The sequence below is a fragment of the Mauremys reevesii genome, linkage group 5 (assembly GCF_016161935.1).
Source record: "Mauremys reevesii isolate NIE-2019 linkage group 5, ASM1616193v1, whole genome shotgun sequence".
Classification (NCBI taxonomy): domain Eukaryota; kingdom Metazoa; phylum Chordata; order Testudines; family Geoemydidae; genus Mauremys; species Mauremys reevesii.
In genome coordinates this window covers 104,571,547-104,597,294 of record NC_052627.1, presented here as the reverse complement: position 1 = coordinate 104,597,294, position 25,748 = coordinate 104,571,547, and the positions used below count along the sequence as shown (strand labels likewise).

Sequence of the window (25,748 nt, the reverse complement as noted above, 5' to 3'; positions counted from 1 at the left end):
GCCTCACCTTTTGTGGGTTCCAGGACTAGCTGCTCCAAGAAGCAGTCATTTAAGGTGTCAAGAAACTCTCTCTCTGCATCCCTTCCTGAGGTGATATGTACCCAATCAATATGGGGACAGTTGAAATCCCCCATTATTATTGAGTTTTTTATTTGAATAGCCCCTCTAATCTAAGCTATACCACTCCAAGCAGTGAAAATTTTTTCATGCTGTGCGACTCAGTTATTGTATATAGACATTGTATGTAGATGCGGCTTGGTTGATGGATTAACTACATCAATGGGAAAACCCTTTCCATTGATGTAGGAAGCATCTACATTACAATAGCACAGCTGCAGCACTAGACACACCCTCAGTTATGGCAACCTCCTGGGGCTGCCCTGTGAGCTGCAGCACTGCCCAGAATCTCCATAGTTATACATGCTGTGACTCTTCCCCCAATACACCTTTCTTGACCAGAGCTCTATCCCACTCCTATTTTAGGACTTGCAAAGTGCTCCTCAGAGGACAGCCTTACAGCTATCTTCTGCAGTGCCTCCCTGGCCAAATATAGAGATTTTAGAGCCCAGTTATGCTATTCTGTCCCCTTTACCTGGCATAATGAGGCTGGGATAGTATGAGAATCTCACCCTAAGGAAATAAGCTAAGGTATGTGGGTCTGTTTTTTTTTTGGTGACATTTGAACTATCTTAGGTTCAGAATTAATACTTAGCACCTGGCATCTTCAAAGCAATTTACAAACCCATTCATCTCAAAACCCCAATATCATCCCTATTTTTCACATTAAAAAGCTATAACAGAGAGGTTATTGTACCTGATTTTCAGAGTGGCTGAGCACCCACCGCTCCAATTTAAGTAAATGGGAAATGCAGGAGCTCAGCACCTTTGTAATCAGTCTCTAGGAATATGTCTAAATTAAAATAATGCTGTTCCACAGCAGCGCTTCAGTGTAGATATTACCTATATAGTACATGACGTAGATAAACCACCTCCCCGGAGTTGGTAGTTAGGTTCCATTGGGCTAGCACTGTCTACATTGGGGATAGGCTGGAATAGGTATGCCTCTCAGGGGTGTGGATTTTTCACACCCCTAAGGGATGTAGCTCTACCAATGTCAATTCTTAGTGCAGACCACGCTTAGATGACTTCTAGCCCATACTAAATCCACTAACACACATTATGGTTCTAAAGAGAGCCCCTTCAATATACTTGTTTCAAGACACCTCTGGACAACATTACAGAACTGAAATGATTAAAACAATAATATAGTCGGTATTTGATTACAAATACAAGATTAGACATTCTTTAGTCTTAAGAATCCATGAGAAAAACACAAAGGATTTGAAAAGAGTGATTAAAAATGAAAACTCCTCTGCAACCACTGAGAACTACAGCTTGCTAAAACTCAGAGTCAGGAGTGAAAGTAACTTAAAGGACTTACCGGTAAGCCAGAGTCCTGAGAGGGAGTATGGCCTCAATCAGAAGAGGCGGGGCCTTTCAAGATTGAAAAGCCCTGGGGCTCCGGCTGTGGCTGGGAGCCCCAGGGCCTTTAAATCACCCCAGAGCTACCAGCTGCAGAGGCGGCTGGGAGCCCCAGGGCTCAGGGGTGAATTAAAGGGCCCACGGCTTTAGCCACCGCGGCGCTCCGGGCCCTTTAAATCCCCAGCTGCAGGAGCTCCGGCAGTGCTTTAAAGGGACTGGGGCTCCCCGCAGTGGCAGGAGCACCGGGCCCTTGAAATCCCCACCCGAGCTCTGGCAGCCGGGCTCAGGCGGGGATTTAAAGGGCCCGGGGATCCCTACACTGGCTCTTGCCAGTACGCCGTGCCATACTGTACCAACTTACTTTCACCTCTGCTCAGAGTCCAACTTCTGAAATGACAGAGCTTAAGCTGAAATCTCATTTGCTCTGAACACTGGTATATAATTAATGTCAGTTTTAAAAACGGAAACTGGATTACAAATGGAGGGTTAAATGCTCAAAAATGGTTGCATTAAAAAAAAGCAAGAAAACAAACCAAAAACCCCCAACCCTCCACTACACAAGTAAGAAGATAACACATTGTTGAACGTGATCCTCATGTTTTATACTTAATTGTTTTTGTTTTCAACAATGTAAATCCCACCATGCACACCGTTCTGCATGACCTTTACATCCATGCATCTCTAATGCAGACTCTGGACATGGATACTGCTTTTGACCGTTTACTCATGCCAGGTGCTTGCATAACTGCAAAACATAATTTAAGATATTAAGTTGATGCATTAATGTCAGCTAAGTGAAATAAAGTCATGGAAACTGTGGGTCAATGCTGGTTCTACAAAGCATCTGAAAGTTCTATATGAACAGAAAATCCTGCAGTACCTCAAAAAAATCTCACAAACTATAACATAGGAATCTAACACTTCACGAAATCTGAGACAGCAGCAAACGTCCCACCTCTGAATAAGTGAAAGAATATTGGAGTACTAGCATTTTGAAAACTTAACAGTGCTAATATGCATTACAAGTATTTTCTCTCATTATTCCTAAGTTCAGTTGTAAGTAGAGCAGCAACTTTATTGTCTCTACAGTTCAAAATAGACAGTACATTCACATTTATCAATATAATCTACATTTTCTTGATAACACATACGTAAAACAGCTACAAATCACAATGTTCTTCTCCATCGTACCCTTCTCTTTCATGTAGTTTTAAATACTTCATACTCATGTGTCATTATGGAATATGAGTGACTCTTTAAATAACTAAAGTTAGAAACACCTAGTCACCAAAACAAAATCTGCATTGCATTTCAAAAGCAGGAAATAACATACGCCGGCTGTGTGTCACCAGTAGCCAATATGTCCTGACCACTAGGTTATTGAGAAAACTAAGGATAATCCTAAATAGTTGACCACAATACTCTGTAGTTGCCTTCCTGATATTACCAACATACCAAATGGTTAGACAGATCAGTAAGATGTTCTCCACGGTGTAGGTAACAGATGCTGGAACTTAGGTTCCCTGGTTGTCATGTTTATTCTGTGCTAATTAACATTTGCTCCTCAACATGAGTAATATTTGGCAATGGGTGTCAGGAATCTTATTACTACTACATTTGGTACATATTGTCTGGTTCAGCCAAAGAAATAAGCATATAAAATATAGGTTTCACCTTAAAACCTGAAATATAGAATTTGATGCACAACAACCATATTATTTAAGATCACCAAAAGATCACCTCTTAGAAACCTAACCTTTACATTATACAGTAATAGAATTCAACATGAGAGAAAACATTGGTGTACTTGTCATGTTTGACTATGTGTCTATTACTGTTTTTTGCATTCCAGTAGTGCAGTGGTCCCCAACCTTTTCGTCTGGCAGGCGCCAGACAAAGGACCGTGGTGGCGGTGGAGCACCCGCCGAAATGCCGCCAAATTTCTGCGGCATTTCGGCGGCGACTCCTCACGATGACGCCACTTGTCGGCGACAAGCGGCGTCATCGAGAGGCGTCGCCGCCTAAATGCCACAGAAATTCTGCAGCATTTCTGCGGGTGCTCCACTGCCGCCAGGACGCGGGCGCCTATAGATGCCCCCGTGGGCACCATGGCACCTGCGGGCACCACGTTGGGGACCCCTGTAGTAGTTCCTAGAGACCCCAACTGAGATCGGGAACCCATTGTGCTAGGCAGTCTGTAAACACATAGCAAGAGACAGTCCCTGGGCCAATTAATATAAAATGCATGAGGCAATTCTGCCACTAGGATAGTGATAATGGAGGTGACAGGGCTAGAAGAGGGGAGAAAGAAAAAAAACTGCTTTAATTCCCCTCTGGAGACAGCAAAACAGTGGTGAAGGTGTTTGTGATCAGGTCTTCCTTCCCAGACATACCCATTGCATTTATCCCTTAAAGACACATCAATCCCTCATATAGGCTCACCTGCTGCCAGCCCCAGCCACTTGAACTCTAAATACATGCACCCTTGGGGTATGTTTATACTGCAATTAGACAACCGCAGCTGTCCTGTGCCAGCTGACTCAGGCTAAGGGGCTGTTTAATTGTGCTGTAGATGTTTGGGCTCGGGCTGCAGCCTGAGCTCTGGGACCCTCCCACCTCGCGGAGTCCTAGAGCCCGGGTACCAGACTGACTGAACATCTACACAGCAGTTAAATAGCCCCTTAGTCCCAAGCCCTGCGAGTCAGCTGGATTCCTTCATTGCTCTGCCCTTGGTCACACAACCACTCCCTCTATATTGCCCTGAACCTCTGGGCCTGCCTATTCCATGCACACTCCTCTCTCTGCCACCAGATAGCATTTTACACCTTGAGTCAGTTCTCCCCAGTGAAGGGCAGGAACGTAGTCTGGTTCTTGCTTCCCTCTGTTGCAAGAGATTATCCTTCTTTATTTAAAAATCTGGGCACTTCAGGTTCTTTGAGTTGAGCTCAAAGAACCTGAAGTAACATTTGATGTGAATAAGGATAAGGTAAGAAAAGAAAGAAAAAAGATTTGGAGTTTTTTATAGCTTCACTTCTTTTTTGAGTAGGTGTAGGCTGCACCAATATAGAAAGAAGTACTCAGTGTCAAGCTATAAATAGCTCCTGCTGAGAGCATAATAGCTCTGCCTCTGCAGAGCACAGACAATAAACTATCACCATTAGAGTTATACAGCTCAGGAGCAAGCACATTTAAAAAAGAAGGGTTCTTATTCCTACCACAAATCCAATAAAGGAAATATTTACACCATACATAAAGTATGTTTATAGCATATAGCCACATTTTGAATAAAAAGACCCGCCTATTGAATGAAGTTTAAATATCTGATGTTTTATTCACTTTAGAATCCTAGTTCCAGGAAAATAATGTCACTACTTTTGAAATATACAGCTATTCATTAAGACATTTTATTTGTTGAAGAATTACCATATTTGTGACATGGACAATTCCTACAGCTCCACATTACATATTCATCACCGTTATAAGCCGCAATCAAAATTAACTTTACCAAAAGGCATAATTAATTTGTTTATGATTATTTAAGCAAATGGATAGAAGAAAAAGGAAACTGATTTCCTTTTGATGCCAACATACAGTGTTTCTGAAAATATACACAGATATCCAAAATACAAAAACATTAGACAATTTATTTCAAAAGTAACACTTAAAAAAAAAAAGTCCATACACTATGGGTCTTCCAACATTAGTTGTCTGGATTGCCTCCCCTCTCCAGTTCCCACTCTTAATCTTATTCACAACTGCAACATTCCTGTGATAATTATAGCAGCTGCATATGTTCAGCTAGGCTGGCTCCTCCTTCTCCAGACACTCAAACTCTACAACAAAGATCTTGGATGCCTGTAGAAACAACTGAAAACAAGTTGTAGGATCCAGGACCATGTGGCCTGCCAGATCTCCACAAACCACCTGCAAGTGCTCTGCAAACAGTTTTAACACCGTTTTATTTAGAGCAGATCCAAAGAGTGGAACAGATGCACCACACATTACTTAAATGAAAACTACCTATGTTAAGTTTAGAAAAGTACCAATTCCTGTCTACCTAATTACATACAAAAAACATGTTAAACATATTAAGGGGGCAAAGACAAGCACTCAACATTTAGGAAATAGCAGAATCAAGGATCCCTAAGCAACCTTAGCTAGGCCCCCTTGAGTGAATACATTATGTAAAGTCTTGGCCAACAGCACAGAGGAAGTCTGTGGCAGAGTCAGGAACACAACCCAGCTCATTTTGAACCTCAGATTAGAGCTCTAAAGAGAACATCTTTTCCATTTTTGCAACCCTCCACATCATTCATTGCTCATCTGGTGCACTGAATGAGACAGGAAACCTACAGAACAAATAGTATATGATCATGTAATTAAAGACGATAATAATGCCTGCACACAAAGGGCTAGATCCAGAAAAGGATTTAGATATCTAACTGTGACTTTAGGCTTTAGACTTTAAATCCACAATTTAGATAGTCAAAATTCCAAAACCCCTAACCTGTCATCTAAATTCCCATAGCATCTAGAATCCCCATGGTACCTAAAAATCTGCCTAAATCCATATGTCTGGCACCCAGCTCATGCCTAAGCCTTGGCGAGATCCACAGCAATAACATCTACCACTGGTGCAAAATCCTGTGGACCAGCCACTGGAGGGGACATGATGCACACTTCGCCAGTGGCTTATGCAACCATTAGCTACGCAGCAGAAGAATGTTGAAAATCAAGAATCCTGAGTTTGAATCCTGGTTCTAGAGGGGATTATAGCCTAGCTATGACAGCAGCACAGCCAGATATGTATATTTGAAACATTCATTCTGAAAGGCAAATGTGGCTAAGTGGATAAGATTTTGATCTGCCATGTTAGAGATCTGGATTCTATTCTTAGCTCTGCCAGATGTGACCCTGTGCAACCTCTCAGTTATTCCATCTGTAAAATAGGACATCCATACATGTCTGCTTTTAAAGGTATGAATATAAAGGTCCTGTTAAATAATAAAGGCAATGAAGTGCACAGAATTATTAACAGCAATGACTGGAAGAGCGGAGATTTGAATTAATGGTCTTCTCCTAGTTCCCACCCATAACATCGTCTCTTTGACCAAAAGGGGGGCTGCCACTGCTAGTGTATCTCCATTTTCCTATTCAGCGGAGGCTTACTGGGAGCTGGAAGCACATTCAGTGCACATGAAATACTCAGATTTTAGAAGTAAACGTCTCACAAGCTCTACTGAGCATGTGCAAACAGGGATTTTCAGAGGCTTATGATTCTGCTAAGTGATTTTTTATAGTAACAGCAAAAGCAATCTCTGACTCTAGTGTTATCCCGTACCACATTTTCAGTTCATTCTTCAAACCCTGAAGGTGCTACAGATCTTAAGAGAAACAGTTGGGGAGGGAAGAGAGGGAAATTAACATTTGCAAAACAACCTATTTTTTCCTAAACTTGTTCTCAGAAATGACTCAGCTGTTTTTGCTGAACCAAAACAAAAAACAAAAAAAATTCAACCTGTGGCAGAGAGCAAACAGAGAAAATTTCAGTCCAAATGCTTTAAGTTTGGCGAAAGTTATAAGCAACAGAAAACATGAGCGTGTAATGGAAAGTTTCAGGCAAATCGCTATCCTCCCTCGCTCCCCCATAATGAGGTGGCTCTCAGTTTGTAGGACGTGGCTCGTATGAAAAAAATTGATATTAAAATTGTTAAACACAATTCAGGACCAGCCTATACAGTAACTAGAGTACATAGTCGGAGGAAAGGTAGTTACATCAGCAAGTAAACCCTATGTCTTTATTCATTAATTATATTCACAATTTGAACAAATCACAAACTTTCCAGTTTTTTTGTTCATTAGTCAAAATATAGCTAAGTACCATATACCACCTTGTTTGTGAATCTAGTGATTAAGGTGTTCTATGGAATTATATTTGAACAAGAGAGACTATGAAGTTCAGACTGATTTATTTCACACATGTGACATGCGCAAATAGAGAAGAGACACCATGTCTAAGCCCAATACGAAACAAAACAGAAGACACAGATATTTACATAAAATCAAATCCTCACAACTTTCTTTGAGGCCATGTATTACTGACAGGCTGCAAAATGCCTGACCCAGCCACAAAGGACGTATTGCCCTAGATTAATAGCGCTTCTGAAATTAGATGGTCCAACCTAAAAATAACCACTCCCATTAACTCTACTACAAACTGTTTTCAAGTTTCAATTAGTATTCTTCCTGTGAGCTGTGTGCTTTTGAAGTCAAATGGTCAGGCCAAATACTGGAACATTTTAAAAAATTGATCCACGTTTCAAGCAATTTTATTTTCAAAGTCAGAAACAGTCTGGAATCTGCACCGCTGTTGCTTTCAAAAGTAAAAGATTTATTTTGAAAGTCACATATTTTTAAACAATGAGGTATGTGGCTCCTGAAATACAGTAAAAGATTTTACATTAATTTTCTAGTTTAGGATCCAGTGATAAACTGGCAAACTGCATATACTCATATGTGAATGCTCCTGGGCTGTACTGTGACTGCATTATATTTACAATGAAAAAGAAATGCTGTTTGCCAGAAAGCTTACCTTTCTCTCTTTTAGTAGCTGTCTGTAGCCACTTTCACCCAGGGACAGTAGGGTAATGAGGACATCTAAGGAAGGAGATGCTGACGCTCTTCCTGAAGCAATGATATACAGATTATTTTAATTCTCTCTCTCTCATTATTCAAGTTCTTTGCTGTTATTTCACATAGATGAATCAATCTGTAAATTATTTACCTGGGTACATCTTACTGATATCCTGGATGAAGGAATCACTGAAGCCAGCAATGATAGCACCACCTACTGGAACCATAAAATTTTTGTCCAAGCTCTGGATGAAAGCATCTATTCTACCTACTCGAGCACCCTAAAAACAAAACAAAAAGAACACAACCCCCCCCATACATATACACATTAGGAACAAGTGTTTGACAGCATCCTGTTGTATTACGTATAAAAGCAATGGACACCATGTTACATTAATAAAACTCTCATAGAAAATACATTAGAGCTAAAACAAAATGAAAATGGTTACAGTTTTTTTCTTAGTAGTGTTTGCCAAGAACGTGGTTGCATTGCTATACATCACCACAGGTTCATCTATCTGTGATTCTACTATTAATGCCTATTTTGCAAGGAATTAAAACACTCAACTAAATTGAAGTTTTACACACTGTGGTATATTTTCAAAGTACCGCATGGATTTTTAACTGTGTAACTCCCATAAAAGTCAGTAACCCACAACATTTCAAAAGTTTACCAAATTGAGTCTTAATCGGGGTTATTTTCCCCTTTCCCCTTCCATCTATATCATTGCATTGGAGGGATGGAATGCCCCACCATCCCAATATCTTGAGGATGATAGTGGTTTGGGACCTTGGAACTTCTTTCCCAGGGCCTATTGTTCTCCAGGACATCCCTTACCATTGACAAATTCTGCCGCTGTTATCATGGAATGCACAGGCTCCTAAATATACCTTAAAATTAATTAATCCTAGATTGTATAATTTCTATTGAAGAAAAGAGATTTCTTTTGTTAACAAACTCTGAAATAATTACTTCAGTTAAATGTTTAAGATGTTATAAGAAATATCTAGCTACAAGCCAGAAGGAAATGCACAGCCCAATACACGAATGCACATAATTGTGCTTTTCAGTGTTTCTTGACACGATTATCGTTACAAATGATTTTTTCCATTTGAGATGACACAGGAAATTAAGTTTCTTAACATTTTGATCATGGTAAGTTTAGCCTATAATATAGTTTCTCTGTTAAGAAACCCTCATTAGCTGTAGGATAATACTCAGTAATTACACAGCCCCATCCATGTGAAGATCAAAATGCTTCACAAACAATTACATTTCACAAAACCACTGTAATGTAGGTACAATAAATATACCAAGTAAGCTATAAAACATCAGTAATTGTTTTCCATCCTCACATCTCAAGCGTGTTTTGCCAAGGGCCTTCAACCACTCAGGAGCATATAGCAGCCATAATCTCACTTCAAATGTTCTTTTTTGTTAAAAAATATAAATGCTTGTGAAGATTAAACAATAAAATTATTTTATTAAAGGGTCACCATCAACCTGAAATCTAGTTCAGTTACCAAAAAAAAAAAAAAAAAAAAGTAGTTTCAAGAATTAGACCCAAAGTAAAATCCCTTATCTGTGCCTGTGATTTTTTGAAAAAATAGAGATTATAAACTGTTTTCCTCTATCCTGTTGATGTGTGACCCCAACACAAAAGGGAAATATTAGAAACGATGATACAAAAAGTGTTGTCAGATGTACAAAATTAAACACGCTGAAAGATGTCTTTTCCTCTAATCTCTTTCAATTATAGCCATATTAGACATTTTGTAACAGTCAGTAAAACATTTCTCAGAAAGATATAAGTTGACAGTGTCCCTCTAAAATAAGGAATTACAACAAACTTCTAGTAAAAGGAATGTTATCAAAATACCTAAAGACCTCAGAAGTCTGGTCAATCTACACTTCTGACGGTGTTTTTTTTGTCAACAGCACATGTAGATTGCAACTACCGAGATACAAGAGTTTTAACAGCTTTATAGCTGGTGCTGCATACAGTAACTCTTCATTTAACGTCGTCCTGCTTAACGTTGTTTCAATGTTAAGTCCCTGCTCAATTAGGGAACATGCTTGTTTAAAGTTGTGCAATGCTCCCTTAGAACGTCATTTGGCTGCCTGCTTGTAAGATTCTGTGGCAGAGCAGCAACTTTACAAGGGAGCATTGTACAAGTTCCGCTTCTCTGCCTCCTCCCGCCCCCTCCCAGCGCTTCCCCCACCGCTAAACAGCTGTTTGGCAGCACTTAGGACTTTCTGGGAGGGAGGGGGAAGAGGAGGAGCAGGGAAGCACTGTGTCACCTCTCCTCCCTTTCCTTCCTAGAAAGTCCTAAGCCACCAAACAGCTGTTTGGGGGGAGGGATAGCTCAGTGGTTTGAGCATTGGCCTGCTAAACCCAGGGTTGTGAGTTCAGTCCTTGAAGGGGCCATTTAGGGATCTGGGGCAAAAATCTGCCTGGGGATTGGTCCTGCTTTGAGCAGGGGGTTGGACTAGATGACCTCCTGAGGTCCCTTCCAACCCTGAGATTCTATGACGGGGGGGGATGTGGTGTGCTGTGGAGTGGAGGTGGGTGTGGAGCATTCCCAGCAAAGTCCGAGCCTTTTCTTCTCTGGGGAAGCTGCTGCAGCAAAGGTGCTTCCTAGCATCCTTGCCTGCAGTGGGCTGTGCCTGTGTGGGGTAAGCCAGGGGCACTTCCCAATCACAGTACAGTACTATACAGTATATAATGCCTTTTGTCTGCCCCAAAAAAATTTCCTTGGAACCTAACCCCCCACATTTACATTAAATCTTATGAGAAAATTGAATTCGTTTAACATTGTTTCACTTAAAGTTGCATTTTTCAGGAACATAACTACAACCTTAAGTGAGGAGATACTGTATTAGGAAATTTCCATTTAATAAACAATCCTCCCAAAACAGGCTTTTTTTTTTTAAAGTAGCGTTATAACAAAGTACCTTATCCAGTGTCAGTCAATTATTCCTCTCCCTGGGAACAGGCTGTAGCAATAAGCAAGGATGAGGTGGACACTGGTTGGATGTTGTGGCACTTGTGTCATATTCCTTCAGCCACCTCAGAAGTGCATCAATAATAAGGTGCCTAATAATTCACATCCTGAAGAGGTCTTAATTCCTATTCAAGTATGGTCCATGATTTTACATACAATAGTTTTAATAAGTTTAGGAAGCAGGTTTAAGACGACATAAAACATATCCTCCCACTATGAAAAGTATTTTAGTAAAATGAAGCAAAGATAGGGGAAAATGTTATGTTTCAGACAGTAGAGAAAAGGTGAGCATATATTTATTTGTTAATTTCTTCCAAGTCTCACCCCTCATTTTAAAAAAAGAGTTATCTGAACTATTTGGTTCCATCCCCAACTTCCCCACTTTCAGCAGCAGTTTGCTTGCCCAGCTGCCAATTTTAACTCCCTTTCTTTTATAAAAATGACCTCTGGAATACCGAACAGCTTCCATCTTAATTTTTACACTAGAAAAAGAAGCAGAAGCAGCTGAAAGGGCCACATACTGCATGCCATTTTGGGAAAAACCAGTTTGGAACTTTTTTGTTTTCTCTTAACCTCTTTCTTTTCCTTACTCTTTCCTCTACTACCTTGCCTCTCCTCAGCCTCAAATTCACATGGTGCATTATCTCTGACAAATTATTTATGTATACTTTATTGATTTAGAATCACCAATACCCTGAAGACTCTTCCATATTTCTGACAATTAAAAAAATCCCAAAGTGATTTGTGGGAAATTATTTTTCTTCCTGTTCTTTCAATGTTACTTTGTCTGTTTCTGATTTTGTACTGTGAATAATAATCAGAAGCTGATTAATGGTGCTTCAAGCCCCTAACTACGAGAAGTTGTGGGGAGCCCAAATAACCCTTCATTTTAGACTAAAGGGGTTTTTTCTTGTAGGAAGGTTGCTGGAGACCAATTCTGCTCAATCTGGCCCACCCGACTGTCAGCAGGGGGAAGCAGCTCTAAAAAAGTACTCTCTCTCCTTTGAATCTGCTCAGAACATGCAAAATTGCCTGGGATTAGACTCAAGTCTGCAAAAACATTTGACAGAACATGCCCATGTTGTGCATTTTGTAGTTCTATATAATTGCATTATCAAAGGTTAACATAAATATATCATTTTAAAAAAGTCTTTTTGAAATACAAGCCTCATACCTGCTGGATGAGATGCATACATTTTGAAGACTGAACTCCATATGCATTGTTGACAATATGAGGAATGTCATAATTAGAACAAATCACAGACAGTTCTTCCAGTCTACAAACATAAAAGTGCAAATTAGGAAAACACTTATAACCGAACTCAGTGAAGTTATGGTATGAGTCAGGCCATTTAAGGACTAGTTAACGCAAGAAGGTCAAAATGGGGACAAGTGAGGGAAAAAGAAACTTCTTCACAATTATATTAGGGTACACTGCAGCTGGGAGTATGCCCCCCAGCTGGGTAGACAGATACATACTATTTCTCCTCGAGCTAGTGTACTAAAAATACTGCATGGGGGAATGGCACACACTAGCTGCTCCAGTACAGGCTCACCTGATTCCCTCGGTCCTAACTCAGGTGGTTAACCTGTGCTGCAAAGTCCACACTGCTATTTTTAGCATACAAGCTCAAGGAGAATTAGCATGTCTCTATTCACCCAGGCTGGGAGGCATGCGTCTAGCTGAAAGTAGACATATCTTAGTATTACCATTGTGACCTGATAGTTTACTAAAAAAAACCCTGTCCATTTAACTAACATTCTCAGTTACCCATACCCACTCTCTAACCTTTTGGGTTGGGCTCAAATTTTTCATGCTTAATCTCAGTTCCAAACAACTTTTTGGTTAAAAAGCACCCCCTCCACCCCCAAAAAAACCAAAAACAAAAAAAACCTTTCATTGGGGTTGCTCAAATATATTTTTTGAAGCACGTTTCAGCTTTCTGTATTTTTTTTTAAATTTATAGCACTGTGCCTCAAAAAGGATTTGACTGAAGTTTCAGAATTTGTGTGGGGAATGAAATGTCTGAAGAGATTGGAAATAGCACAGTATACAGAACCTTTCACTTTTTGGTTCCCAGTTCAATCTAACCCAGCTAGGTAGTGACTAAAGTTGTTACCCTCTGATAGCTACTGAGTGCCCTATGTTTAATGGGTTGGTAGTCTGAGTACAAAGCCTAGTAATCATATTTCAAAAACCACCAGCACCTCTGAAATCAATTGGTTCTCATCTGCATCCTAAGCAGAGCCAAGGAGTAAACTGGCATGGAAGTAGCACTCTCCTCTTGAAAATACAAGAGAGGAGAGAAATACTGACAGATCTATGAGGAGAATCATGCACTCCTGCTGCTCATACGATATGTACTCTGTGGGAAATAGACTTTGGGCTCCCATTACTCCAATCTGGCACCTTTGCCACACCAAATTATTTTGTTTTATACTTTGTCTGTACATAAACCTAAATTAATAATGTGTGTTTTGGAACCTGCTGAGCGGTTTGTACAATTTTAAAGCAAATAGCATAGAAAGTCAAATGATGTTGCACATAAATTATTGTATCTTCAGATAACTACAATATAATAACCAAAGTAAGTTGCACTTGCAGGATCAGAGGGTGATGCTTAAGGCCCTTAATATAGGCAAACATGTTCTTAAGGTCATTGACTTAAGTGCTTTTCCAAATACGGACCCCAAGAGAGGACAGCCAAAATATGCTTGATCCCAGCTGAGTTTAAAGGCACATTAATTTGGTCCTAGCTAGTACCATATCTGGATGGTTGATATTTCTCTGTGTTTGGGTCTTCTCTACCATCTTCATTTTATTTTACTAGCTGCCAATAAATCTTTCCTCTACACTAATTTGAATCTTCTACTCCTCTTTTTTTCAATGAACTATCATTTCAAGATTTGGACCAATATCTTTGCTTTCATATCTCAGATAAACTGTTACTAACGAAAGAGGTTTTCCTTAGGCTTAATAGGTAGCCCTATTATTGCTGACTGCAAAGATCCATGGATCAGCACCTTGCTGCAATTGATTTCTCACAATCCAGATAAACTTTCATTTACCACACAGGCTCAGTTCTGCATGAGCCTCCATGTGTGTGGACCTCTGGACCCCACTCAGATCTATAAAGCTTAGCATAGATGCAGGGGTTCACCCTGCAGAGCTCACTAAACATTCCAGGCCTCTTGGTATTTTATAAGATCTACACTTTTAGTACATTGGGAAAGGGTTCCAATTATTTTGGCATCTCTCTAAAACCCCTTGATTTCCACCCAACTTGTGTACATTCCTTATATTTATTTTTGAAAATATTCTCTTTGAAAAGTTATGTGCAAACACAGTGCAAAGAGCCAGGGGCCCAAGCAGCGCCCACCAGCTTCCAATCCACCGGCTTGTGGCAGGAGGCAATGGTTTTCACACTGTGGAGCCCGCCTCAACAGAAGGCAGAAATATGGGGGCAGAGGGTCATGTGGCCCTGCGAGCCCCCTCCACACATCACCTCTAGGAGGCACAACTATACTTGCCCTGGGCACTAAAATCCCTCGTTGCAGCTCTGCTCTTTCCAATAAAGAGAGAGGCAATACTTAGAAAGGGGCACACAATGAATGTAGGCTTTAAAAAAACCTGACCTTTTAAAAAATAAAAATGTTAAAGCCCACGTAGCATGACATTTGTTTAAAAATTTACACTTCAGCATACTTCTAGACAGCATTAAAACAAAAATGTCAGATATTTAAAAACAAACATATTAAAAGGTATCCTCCAGGAACGTTGTACGGGATTTACCTTCCTTTTATGAATATGCATCTTGTGGTCTTTGAGGGTTGGCAGTATCCTTTTAATAAAAAGCTCATAACCCTCTCTATCTGTAGTATGCTCTAATGCAGCCCCTGATCTTATATTTTATTTCAGAGTCACAAGGGACAGAACACTACCATGTCAAAAAAGGAGAGAAGGAGGCAGAGGAATGAACGAAATTTGCATTAGTTCAAAAACAGACGAGTTGATTTGGTAGTTTTGATTCAAGCTAGCCAATATATTTTCCAGTTCATCTTCAGGTAACGTTTATAGTATTCTGACTGAATTATTCACCCCACTATCCTTCTACCAACATGTATAAGTGTATTATTTTTAAATCAATAAAATGTAGGGCAGTTTTGACTAATGTAGGATAACAGAGTTAAAGGTATTTTCACTAGCCATTTTTCAACTGTAAGATGATAGTGTTTCATTTCTAAATTCAGGTATTCAGCTATGAATTTGTAGGTATCAAAGCAATTAATGAAAGAAAATAGATACACATGATGCAATAAAGAAAATTATGACAGCAGTAAGATTATTTTGTTTTGGAATTATACCAAATTTAAGCAATTCTTATGCTGAAGTTAAGGTACTATATGTTTTCAAAAATCTCAACCATATTATTAAAACCTACACTTTAAATAAATTGTACTGTGAACACAAATGAGCCCACAAATATACCACTGTACACTGGCAAAACCCAGTATTTGGGTTTATTATTATCTATTTGGATATGCAGATACTAGTTACATTCACAAAAGCAGGTTTTCCAAACAACTACCACTGGTCTCATTTTGAAAATTTGTCCCAACATACTGAGTGCATTTAGCCATCAGAATCCAATTTCTAGTTTCCAGAACAAGAATTTTCAAAGATTTCATAGTGTGGACCACATCTTAATACAGTGCCTCAAAGACCGCATTATCTCCCATTCGTGATTGTATGGTTCATCTCCCTTGTCAGCAGTGACAGAATAACATCCCTGTGGCAATTACAGCAATAGCTTGCATGGAAATGTAATATTAGGAAAGAATGTAATGTATGTTAAGCTTATTTTAATGTGATTTAACAGCTGGAAACAGAGAGCCAACATCACATGAGCAGCCAGTAAGTGCTCAAACCAAGGTAAGCTAAACCACAGGAAAATCACTTTTTTATATCAGTGCAGTACATCTACATTTCAGGTTTGCAATGCTGCAGCTATACTAGTGGACAGACACCCCACCTTGGGCTATCAAAAGTGTCAAATGAGAAAAATTCATCTGTGATCAGTGAACTAAAGGAGACAGCAGCACAGGCAACTGTAACTAAGAAAATGTGACCTCTGACTTAGCAGGGCAGTTTCTGTTATATGATTTCACAGAAGACAATTGTTACCCACTTCTGTGGAATCACAGGAAAAACTGCTGGCTACAATCATTTATACCACCAAAAGCAATGAGAGATTTATTATCTTCAGTCAGGTATGACAAGGAAGATCTGCCCTATTTCTTGTCCTTCCTTTTCTGCTTCTTCTGGTATGCTTTTTTGCAGAAGTCGCATCGTTTCCATCCTCCTGCTCCCTGAATTCCAGGAGGAAACTGGAAGTAAACTTTCACTGTGGTATCTATTTTGCTTCATTAACTATTGGTAGCAATTAAGCAATTTTAGGAAGATGAGCATAAATGTGAAGGTTATTAAAACTTTGGTAATAGCTACCAAGCATTACGTGAGGATTATTTACCTGTCAGGTACCCTTGGAGCAAAGCAAGATGTAGTAGAATGAACACAGAGAACATTTTCAGCTCCAAGATCCTGGATTTTAGCCTCTACCGCCTTTACGTCTGTGCGCAGCTCATCACCTTCTAATACATTCTCTATCACCACTGGCTCAAAACCTAACCCAGCCAATAAAAATAAGAGTGTGTATTAAGCAATAACTTTATACATCTATATCTTCAGGCTAGATGCACGGTTGTTGGCTATGATTTAATTTCAGATTTTTTTTTTTATTTCTACTCATTTATTCTGGTAACAGACTACTTCAGAAGCTCAGAATCATTAAGAACACTGGTACATAAATGACAACTTCACTGGTGCCCACTGGAGAACTTGGACTTTAGGTAAAAGCTAGTACCCTTTGCAAGCTGAACCACATAGCAGCAACAGGTTCAAGGAAATCTCCCTTACTTAAGTAAATTAACCCCTTCACTCCCAATTTCTTTTTTAAATATTCAGGATGAGGGAGGCAGGGGAAATCAGTCAAAAGGACTTCCTTTCAAGATTCTAAACTTCAGGTGTATTAAAACAGTACTGCTGGGAAAAAATGCTAAAAAAAATGCTAAAAATACTAATCAAACTGCTTCTAAAAATAAAAACAGTTAGTAGCAAACACTATAGTTAAGGCTGCAACTCAACTTTCATCAATATCCTGTTTTTACTCATTCACAACTCTCCAAAATACTCATCAGAGCTTGGAAATGTCCACATTTGGTCTTATTCTGGAAGTGAACTGTTTGTTTTTGGAAAATCTGAGCGAATCCATTTTTGAGTTAAGCAAACACTGAAGAAAAGAATCACATTAAAAAAAAGTTAAGACTTCTTTAGGCACAAAGACTCAATAAAACAGTTGAACTGCACAGCTGCAAACTTTATATGTAGCTATTCCTCACTGAAGATCATACCCCAAGATACAGTGCATTTGAAACAAATATTTTAAACACATCTAAATCATAAATGGTTTAAAAACTACTTTTGTGCACATATATTCATTTTTCAGTTGTGCAATTGAATAGTTCCTCAAGCAATGGCCCAGTAATTTTTTTTTCAGTACATGACAAAATGGCATCATTTAAAACCTTCAGAGTTACTGAAAAGCTCAATTATGCATGTTAACTATATGAAGAGGGCTGCAACTTAAGGCTCTATTATTATTAAAATTCAGAACACAGTCATTTGAAAATTACTAGTTTGATACTTAAAATATGGTGTGATTTTGTAGAACCATATATTTTTCCTCCACAGTGGATCTAGCAAGTGTAGAAGTTTCACTACTTTTAGTCTCCATACTTTGTATACCAATTAACATGTAAAGGAAAAGGCATCACGGTGTTCTGTGTTTCTTTTTCCACCATCAGTTTTAACCGAATGGCACACAAACAGTTTAAATTACTTTATTTTTTTCTATCCTCCCCAAGCAAAATAATGATTAAAAAGTGGCTTCCTATTATAGAAGGAAGTCATGTGATCCATCTATATCTGGACACCTCTTCTGTAGCATTTGTACCCTTTTTATTATTTATAATTTATTTAAATTTCATACATCCCAAGTTGTCAGTTTTAGCAGTCCATTTCACATATTAATTTCCATCTATGTAAAGAAGTTTGTACTGAACTCTCATCAAGCCTGATCCTGCTCCCAGTGCAATCAATGGGAATTTTCCTATTGACTTCTAAGGGAATAGGATTGAGCTGACCAAGCTAAATTCTTCAATTTTCACTCTAGCATGGCAGTATCAGTGTGGGTCTTTCCTCCTTGGATTAACAACAAGCCTCAGCTCTGTCATGGAGGAATTGTGAAGTGAGTCCCTGTTCACAAGAACTTGAACTAGACAATCTGAAACCATCATATTGCTATGACTTAGTCACTGTTGACCTTGGCTGGTTTCAGACTGGTGAAGTAGGGGTAAGAGACTCTAAATCCAATTGCCAATCCCTAAACATCCAATACTTGCCTTTAATGAAATAATAGCGTCTCAAAAAAAAAAATAATTTGGTGACATCCATCTTAATCATCAAAGTTTTGAACTACTCAGTCATGGCTCTTCTTACACTCTTTTTTCCGAATAGAAATCTATTTTTCTTAACCTCTCCTCTGTATATAACCAGGTATTACAAATATCTTAATTAAATAAATCACATTCCATACAATTAGCTATGTTCAGAGAATGCTTTGGCTACCTAGTTAAATACTCAACTGTTGTCCTCTGCTGAACTATTTCCAGTTCTTCAGTCTCTTGTAATATGGTGCCTGAAGTAGAGCACGACATTCTAGACATGTTCCTCGCTTTCTTTTTGTGTAGAGTGATAATATCTTTCTCTACTCTTTTACATATCTCCATATTCTATTTGGATTTCTACACTTGTCTATTTTATTGTTTCCAGACACCAAGTTTATGAATCCAGTACCACTAGCAACAGGATATTTTTAAACATGTGTAGTTAGAATGCTACATTGCATGGTCAATCCACCTTCTTCCTCTTACCTGCAGTTATCATAGATTTAAAGCAGGATTTCTGATCTATGCGTGGCCAAATAATATACTTTGCCTTTGGTCTCTTGTGCCGCAGTGTTAAGAAACACAGGGTTAGACTCATGCCAGTTGCCATAGGAACCACAAAGCAATTGGTGACTGTCCGGACACCTGTATATAAAAACAAACCAGGTAGTAGCATAAAGTATTTGCTAACTGCCATATGCACCCACATAAGAAAAAATATTAGTTTCATACCTACCAGCCAGCTTTATAATGTCCAGAACTATTGAATTCGTAAGTTTGTTCAAAAGGCTAGAACCTGCAGCTTTAGGCTGGACAGCAGAAATATCCCCTGACCTCCCAATTCCATGGATTAACCTGAACAAAAGAGGTTGAAAACATATATTAAGAATTTTTCAAGCCCTAAAGCAATATTTCTTGTTTTCTGAAGAGCATTTGGTTTGATAAACATTAATAAAATGTCTTCTCCAATGCAACACCAAAATTAGATAATGAATTACAATACCCTATAATATTAACATGAAATTGGACTATTTCACTCACTGCTGTATAGTAAAGCCATCAAAAACAACATCTTGTTAAACAGAGTAATGGAGAAGGCCTATAATAGTGATTCCTTTATCTGCCAGGTAGATTTATTGGAAGAAAGGGCTGTGAAATTTCAGCAATGCTTGATGTCCCTCAGATTGTGCTACAAATGCTAGCACACTTTGCACACACTGCAGCCATGTTTTTTGAAGAATAAAAATCAGTATTATGCAATGTACACCCATGGGATTTTACAGATGCTGTGCCTGATAAACAGTTCACAACAACAGAGCAATGAAGTGGTTTACATATGCTTTGTTAAACACATTTTTAAACATTTACGTTAATACACGCTCTGTTTCCCTCCACATTTTGTCACTACGCACCCCGCATTCTACTACCTCCTACTTCTCATTCAGTGCAGTCCCATCTTTCTTCGCATTCTTGCATCTTTCTGATACCACTCAAATTACATTTATAATTGTGGAATATTATTTAGTACCTCTCAGGCTTGAAGGATCATATAACCCTTTATGAACTACACACTTACATAAATAACTTCACCCACTGGTGAAATGCTGCAGCTGCCTACGAAAGCTCAGCAACAGTATACAACTACTGATGACTTGAATTCCGTTTTTGTCTTACGGACAGTGAGGATGCCACCAAATACATCCACTCACTGAAAAGCAGATGGACTGTAGGGAACTCAGAACTTTTAGGGGCGTGGTTTTGTATCTGAAGCTTTTTTCTCCCACTTCCAGTGCAATTACAGCAATAATGAATTGGTTTGATAACTGAAAAATTTGCACATAATCCTCACTTTATAATTACAAAAATGCTTTGTTCCCCTGCTATGCCCTCAATATCTTTCCCTTAACTGCCCCCCCCTTTTCTCAGTCTACATATTCCCTATCTCTTTCCTAGTCTGGGTCTCTAGATGCTGTGCTCACTCTGCCCATTCATTTTGTTTTTAATATGGCTGAGAAGGAGAGAGTGCTCTCAAACCACTGCCTGACACTTCCCCCCATTCTTTTACTTACCTATCTAATTGGCAGGAGAATGGAGTGGGGATGGAATTGAGGACTCCTCTTAGAAGAACTCCTTCTTTCTCCCACTACTGAAGCTAGTAGGTATAAGTGGTACATAAGGCGACAGAACTGACCCAGCCCAGCAACAGCTAAGTTACATTCTCAGCTCTGTCACCTGCAATATGTTCAACTCCCAGTCTACCACATTCCTTTAGAAAAGCCAGATAGCAGCACTTTTGGAAGGAGAAAGATGCTCTGAAGATGCCCCTGATGCCATAACTCAATCAAGCCAGAGACTGACTACAGAATTAAGTAGATGGAATGGGAGAAAGAAGACAGAGGTGATGCCTCCAGGTCTGTTCTCCATTAGAACAATTCTTCCTCAAGAATTGCAGGGGCCTTTGAAAACTATTAGATCCCTATGATCATGCAGTAAATTTAAAGAAGTGCAATTTAGAACAAGAAGAGAAGGAAAATACCATATTTAGTTGCAATTGCAAAAGGAATTTAGTTCCCTGGTTTTCTTTGGAGGTCTCCCATTATAAAACTGGATGGGCCAAACTGAGCTTACTTGTGAAAGTGGAATTTACTAGAATACTGGTCTTCAATATGTCCTTGTGCTATGTCAGAGATGGGGATTCCAGTAAATTTCACTCTGCTGACATTACAGATGACATAACAATAGAAGGCAGATAATTGGCATAGGACAGCAACCCAAAACAATGGATCTAGATAAAGCAACGTCTACAGGGTCTCTAAAATTCAATATCCAAAGCAGCCATCAAATCTCAGAAGACTCAGGACTTCAAGCTACTAGAAGCCCTCCCTGTCCCATAGCTCTACCTACTTTTGAATCATTTTTAATGGATTTGGTTTATGGTCATGTCAATTAATCTCTGTCATGAGTTAATAATTACAACAATCAATATGCAGGTATTTGGATGCAAAGGATCTTTTCCAATTAGTTATAATATTTAGAAGAAAGAAGACGTTTTGAATAATATACAGATGAGTTAATGCTGTACTCTGTAAACTGAACTTTAAAGGACAAGTAACACAGAAGTTATTTTTTAAACCAGAGAAGTCTCTTCTTCTCCTTCTTGCTTTGTCATGTGACCAATTCAAAATTTTGCATTTCTAACAATCACAATTTCCTTAAGAGCGAAGTTGTGAGATCATAGTGAAAAAGGAGATGATTTTAACAAAAAAATCTTGTTAAACTTTTCAATGATTTGCTAATGGAAAATATGATATATGAAACTGATGTAATTGTCCGTAATTAAATTTTGTTTTTCAAATGCTTTCAAACTTTCTGATAGCAAGATATTAAAAGAAGCCCTTTACAATCATAATAAAATAGTAGCATTAAAATTGCTTATCAGACTTACCTGTAATGCCGACGGGCAACCATTCCTGATGCCACTCTTCCTTCCCTCTCACCCACACCACAGTTGCCCAGAAAATTGTTGCTATCCATAATGGCAAGTTCATGAAGAAAGAGTTCGATGGTACTTTCATCCCATCCATCTTCAGGACACTTGCCCTTCAGAAGGAATTATAATTATAATAAAAATACTGCCTAGACTTGAATAATTAAAATTGATAAGATTTCTTTAAGTAGATTGTTTTGTTAATTTTAGTATCTTCTTTAGTGCACTGAGATTTAAAGTTTTAAAGAAATCTTCTAGCCTCCTCTTCCTAGTATATGAAATTGGAACATTTAATAATAAAAGCTACATAATAAACTGCTTCTATACTCAATGCAATTTGATATTAATGTTCGCAGAAAGAATAAATTTAAGATGTATTTGTCTCCAAGTACAGCATTTTAGGATGCATAAGCAGAAGCAGCAAAGAGCAGTTAGGAAGTTTCTTACTAGGGTCCAGAGTGACCTAGACAAATTGGAGGATTGGGCTAAAAGAAATCTGATGAGGTTCAACAAGGACAAGTGCAGAGTCCTACACTCATGACGGAAGAATCCCATGCACTGCTACAGGCTGGGGACTGACTGGCTAAGCAGCAGTTCTGCAGAAAAGGACCTGGGGATTACAGTGGACGAGAAGCTGGATATGAGTCAGTGTGCCCTTGTTGCCAAGAAGGCTAATGATATATTGGGCTGCATTAGTAGGAGCATTGCCAGCAGATCAAGGGAATTTGGCATTGGTGAGGCCACATCTGGAATACATAAAGGATTTGGACAAATTGGTGAGAGTCCAGCGAAGGGCAATGAAAACGATTAGGGTCTGGGGCAGATGATTTATGAGGAGAGGCTAAGGGAACTGGTCTTATTTAATCTGCAGAAATGAAGAGGGGGGATTTGATAGCAGCCTTCAACTACCTGGAGGGGGATTCCAAAGAGGATGGAGCGTGGCTGTTCTCAGTGGTGGCAGATGACAGAACAAGGAGCAATGGTCTCACACTGCAGTGGCTGAGGTCTAGGTTGGATATTAGGAAAAACTTTTTCACTATGATGGTGAAGGACTGGAATGGGTTACCTAGAATCTCCATCCATAGAGGTTTTTAAGGCCCAGTTTGACAAAGCCCTGGCTGGGATGATTTAGTTGGGGTTGGTCCTGCTTTGAGCAGGGGGCTGGACTAGATGACCTCCTGTGGTCTCTTCCAACCCTAATCTTCTATGATTCTGAGATTCACCTTATGAAGGATATACAGGATATTTGGTGTACAACATGCAGTTTTAGCCCATTAGGACTATAACACTGATCAAGAGGCATGGAGAAGATAAAGTAAAAGACAACTAGGCTAACAAAGTAAAGAATACTAATAATCAAAGAACGTTAAAAGTAATTTCAGGTACTACACATTTTCCTACATATTTTTTCTCTTCTTTGTTACGGTTTTAACAAAAAAAAAAAAAAAGACCCACTAAAGCAAGAGAAACTGATTACTTATTCAGGGGAACCAGTGAGATTGACCAAACAAAAACTGCGGCCAAATGTTCTTTGCATTCCTTTGTGTAATATACTTACCTTTGTAAACTGCTTAGAGCAGAGGTTCTCAAACTTCATTGCATCCCTTTCTGACAACAAAAATTGCTACATGACCGGGGGAAGGGGGAGGAAGGGGGCAAAGCCAAAGCCCAAGGGCTTCAGCCCCAGGAGTGGGGACTGTAACCTGAGCCCTGCCCGCCACCCAGGGCTGAAGCCCAAGGGCTCTGGCTTTGGATGATGGGTCTCAGGCTTCAGCCCCGGGCCCCAGCAAGTCTAACACCAGCCCTGGCGAACTTTGGGGTCATGACTCACAGTTTGAGAACCGCTGGCTTAGATGAAAAGCACTCGGAAAACACAAAGCATTACTACACCGCAACAAATAGCTATGCAACACCTATTCTCTTCTTCTGTATGTTTTTAAACAGTAAAAAAAAAGACTATCGTCCACTAGTCTCCTTAAATAATCTTAGTTATTTGTCACAATAACAGGAAAAAATGTAGACAAATGAGTGTCCATTTAAATGACCAGAAAATTAGGTCTTTCCTACACAAGAAAAGAGTAAGAGAGGCACCTCAAAATTCCACATTAATAACAGGAAGACTCGCTTCTAATTACTAATTTCAGAATGTTATAGAACAAAAATAATAAAAATCAAGGGTAATGAATCACAACACATACTTGTATCATATATTTTACAAGTGTAATTTCATTTCAATTATAAATAATACTTTATAGTATGTTAGTAAATATTTAGTAATGTCCAGGGCTTGAAAAATTCATTCAACCACTTGCCAGTGGCAGATTGAGAGCTTTTCCTGGCAAATGTGGTGCTTAAGCCATTAATTTTTGTAGAATTTAAACTTTCATTTAACGCCTGGTCTACACTATATTGTAGGTTTGACACAAGGCAGCTTATGTCGGCCTAGCTGTGGACGTGTCTTCACTTAAATTTGGCTCTCACTGACATAAATGCCCTCCTATGCTGATTTAATAACACCATCTCCCCAAGAGTCAAGATCAATGTAATTATCTCCATGTAGTGAGAGTGTAGACATGGTGTTACTTATGTAGACTATTACTGGCTTCCTGCAGCTGTCCCACAATGCCCCAAACTGACCGCTCTGGTTATCATTGTGAACTCTGCTGCCCAGGAGTCAGGTAGACAGGAAGCTCCCCCTCCCCGCCCCGCCTTTAAAGCCATGCAATTTTTTGAAATTAATTACTTTTCCTGGTGGCCCAGCTTGGCGAGCATAGCTAGAAGCTCTCAACTGTTGAGTGTAATTGCCCAGCTGACCATCCCAGCTACATGGTCCAGATGAGCTCCTGCCTGGAACAGACAGGAGATACTGGATCTCCTAGGCATGTGGGGAGAAGATACTGTGCAGACACAGTTCTGATCCAGCCATAGAAATGCGGACATCTATGAGCAGATTGCTCAGGAGAGACCAGCAGCAGTGCCACGTGGAAGCCAAGGTGCTCCGGCAGGCATAGCAGAAGCCCAGGGAGGCCAACAATTGATCTGGTGCCAAGCTGAAGACCTACCATTTTTACAAAGAGCTACATGCCATCCTCAGCAGAGACACCCCCACCACCCACAAGAGCCCCGTGGATACTTCCGAGGAGCCCGAGTCACAAAGCCCTGCCATGTACAGCGAAAAGGAGAAAGGTAGATGAGGAGGAGGAGTGCGGGGGACAGACAACCAGGGGATCTTGTGCCGTGAGCCAAGACCTGTTTTTGACTCCACCACAGTCGTCATTCCCAACAGTCGAACATGGACAAGTCTGATGCAGGGCAAGGAACCCCTGTAAGTATGCAGTTTGCTTTGAAATTACAGGAATGGAACCCCCAAAGCAGGGATTTCTGTGGATTCGCTCTTTTTCACTTGTGCTAAAAGAGGTAATGAAGCAACCAAGAGAGGCAGAGTTGCTATCTGCTTTTCATTCCCCACTAGAGTTAGGCAGAGGGGGCCACGTGGAACAGTTTGTTTATGAACACCAGGATGTCTCATTAATTCTCTGTAGAGATCTTGATGAAACTTTCATGGAGGTACTCT

The 25,748-nt window shown here is 39.5% G+C and overlaps 1 protein-coding gene across 3 annotated transcripts in view; it reads right to left on the bottom strand.

The window, feature by feature from the left end:
- SEPSECS (Sep (O-phosphoserine) tRNA:Sec (selenocysteine) tRNA synthase) overlaps positions 1-25,748 on the bottom strand; it is a 57,154-nt gene that overhangs the window by 24,770 nt on the left and 6,636 nt on the right. For all 3 annotated transcript variants that reach the window (XM_039542520.1, XM_039542519.1, XM_039542518.1), the window contains exons 2-8: positions 22,133-22,287; positions 19,424-19,542; positions 19,174-19,332; positions 16,653-16,806; positions 12,296-12,398; positions 8,267-8,396; positions 8,075-8,166 (exon numbers count right to left, since the gene is read on the bottom strand). In XM_039542520.1, coding sequence (XP_039398454.1) covers positions 8,075-8,166; positions 8,267-8,396; positions 12,296-12,398; positions 16,653-16,806; positions 19,174-19,332; positions 19,424-19,542; positions 22,133-22,287 — 912 coding nt within the window. The remainder of the gene's footprint in view (positions 1-8,074; positions 8,167-8,266; positions 8,397-12,295; positions 12,399-16,652; positions 16,807-19,173; positions 19,333-19,423; positions 19,543-22,132; positions 22,288-25,748) is intronic.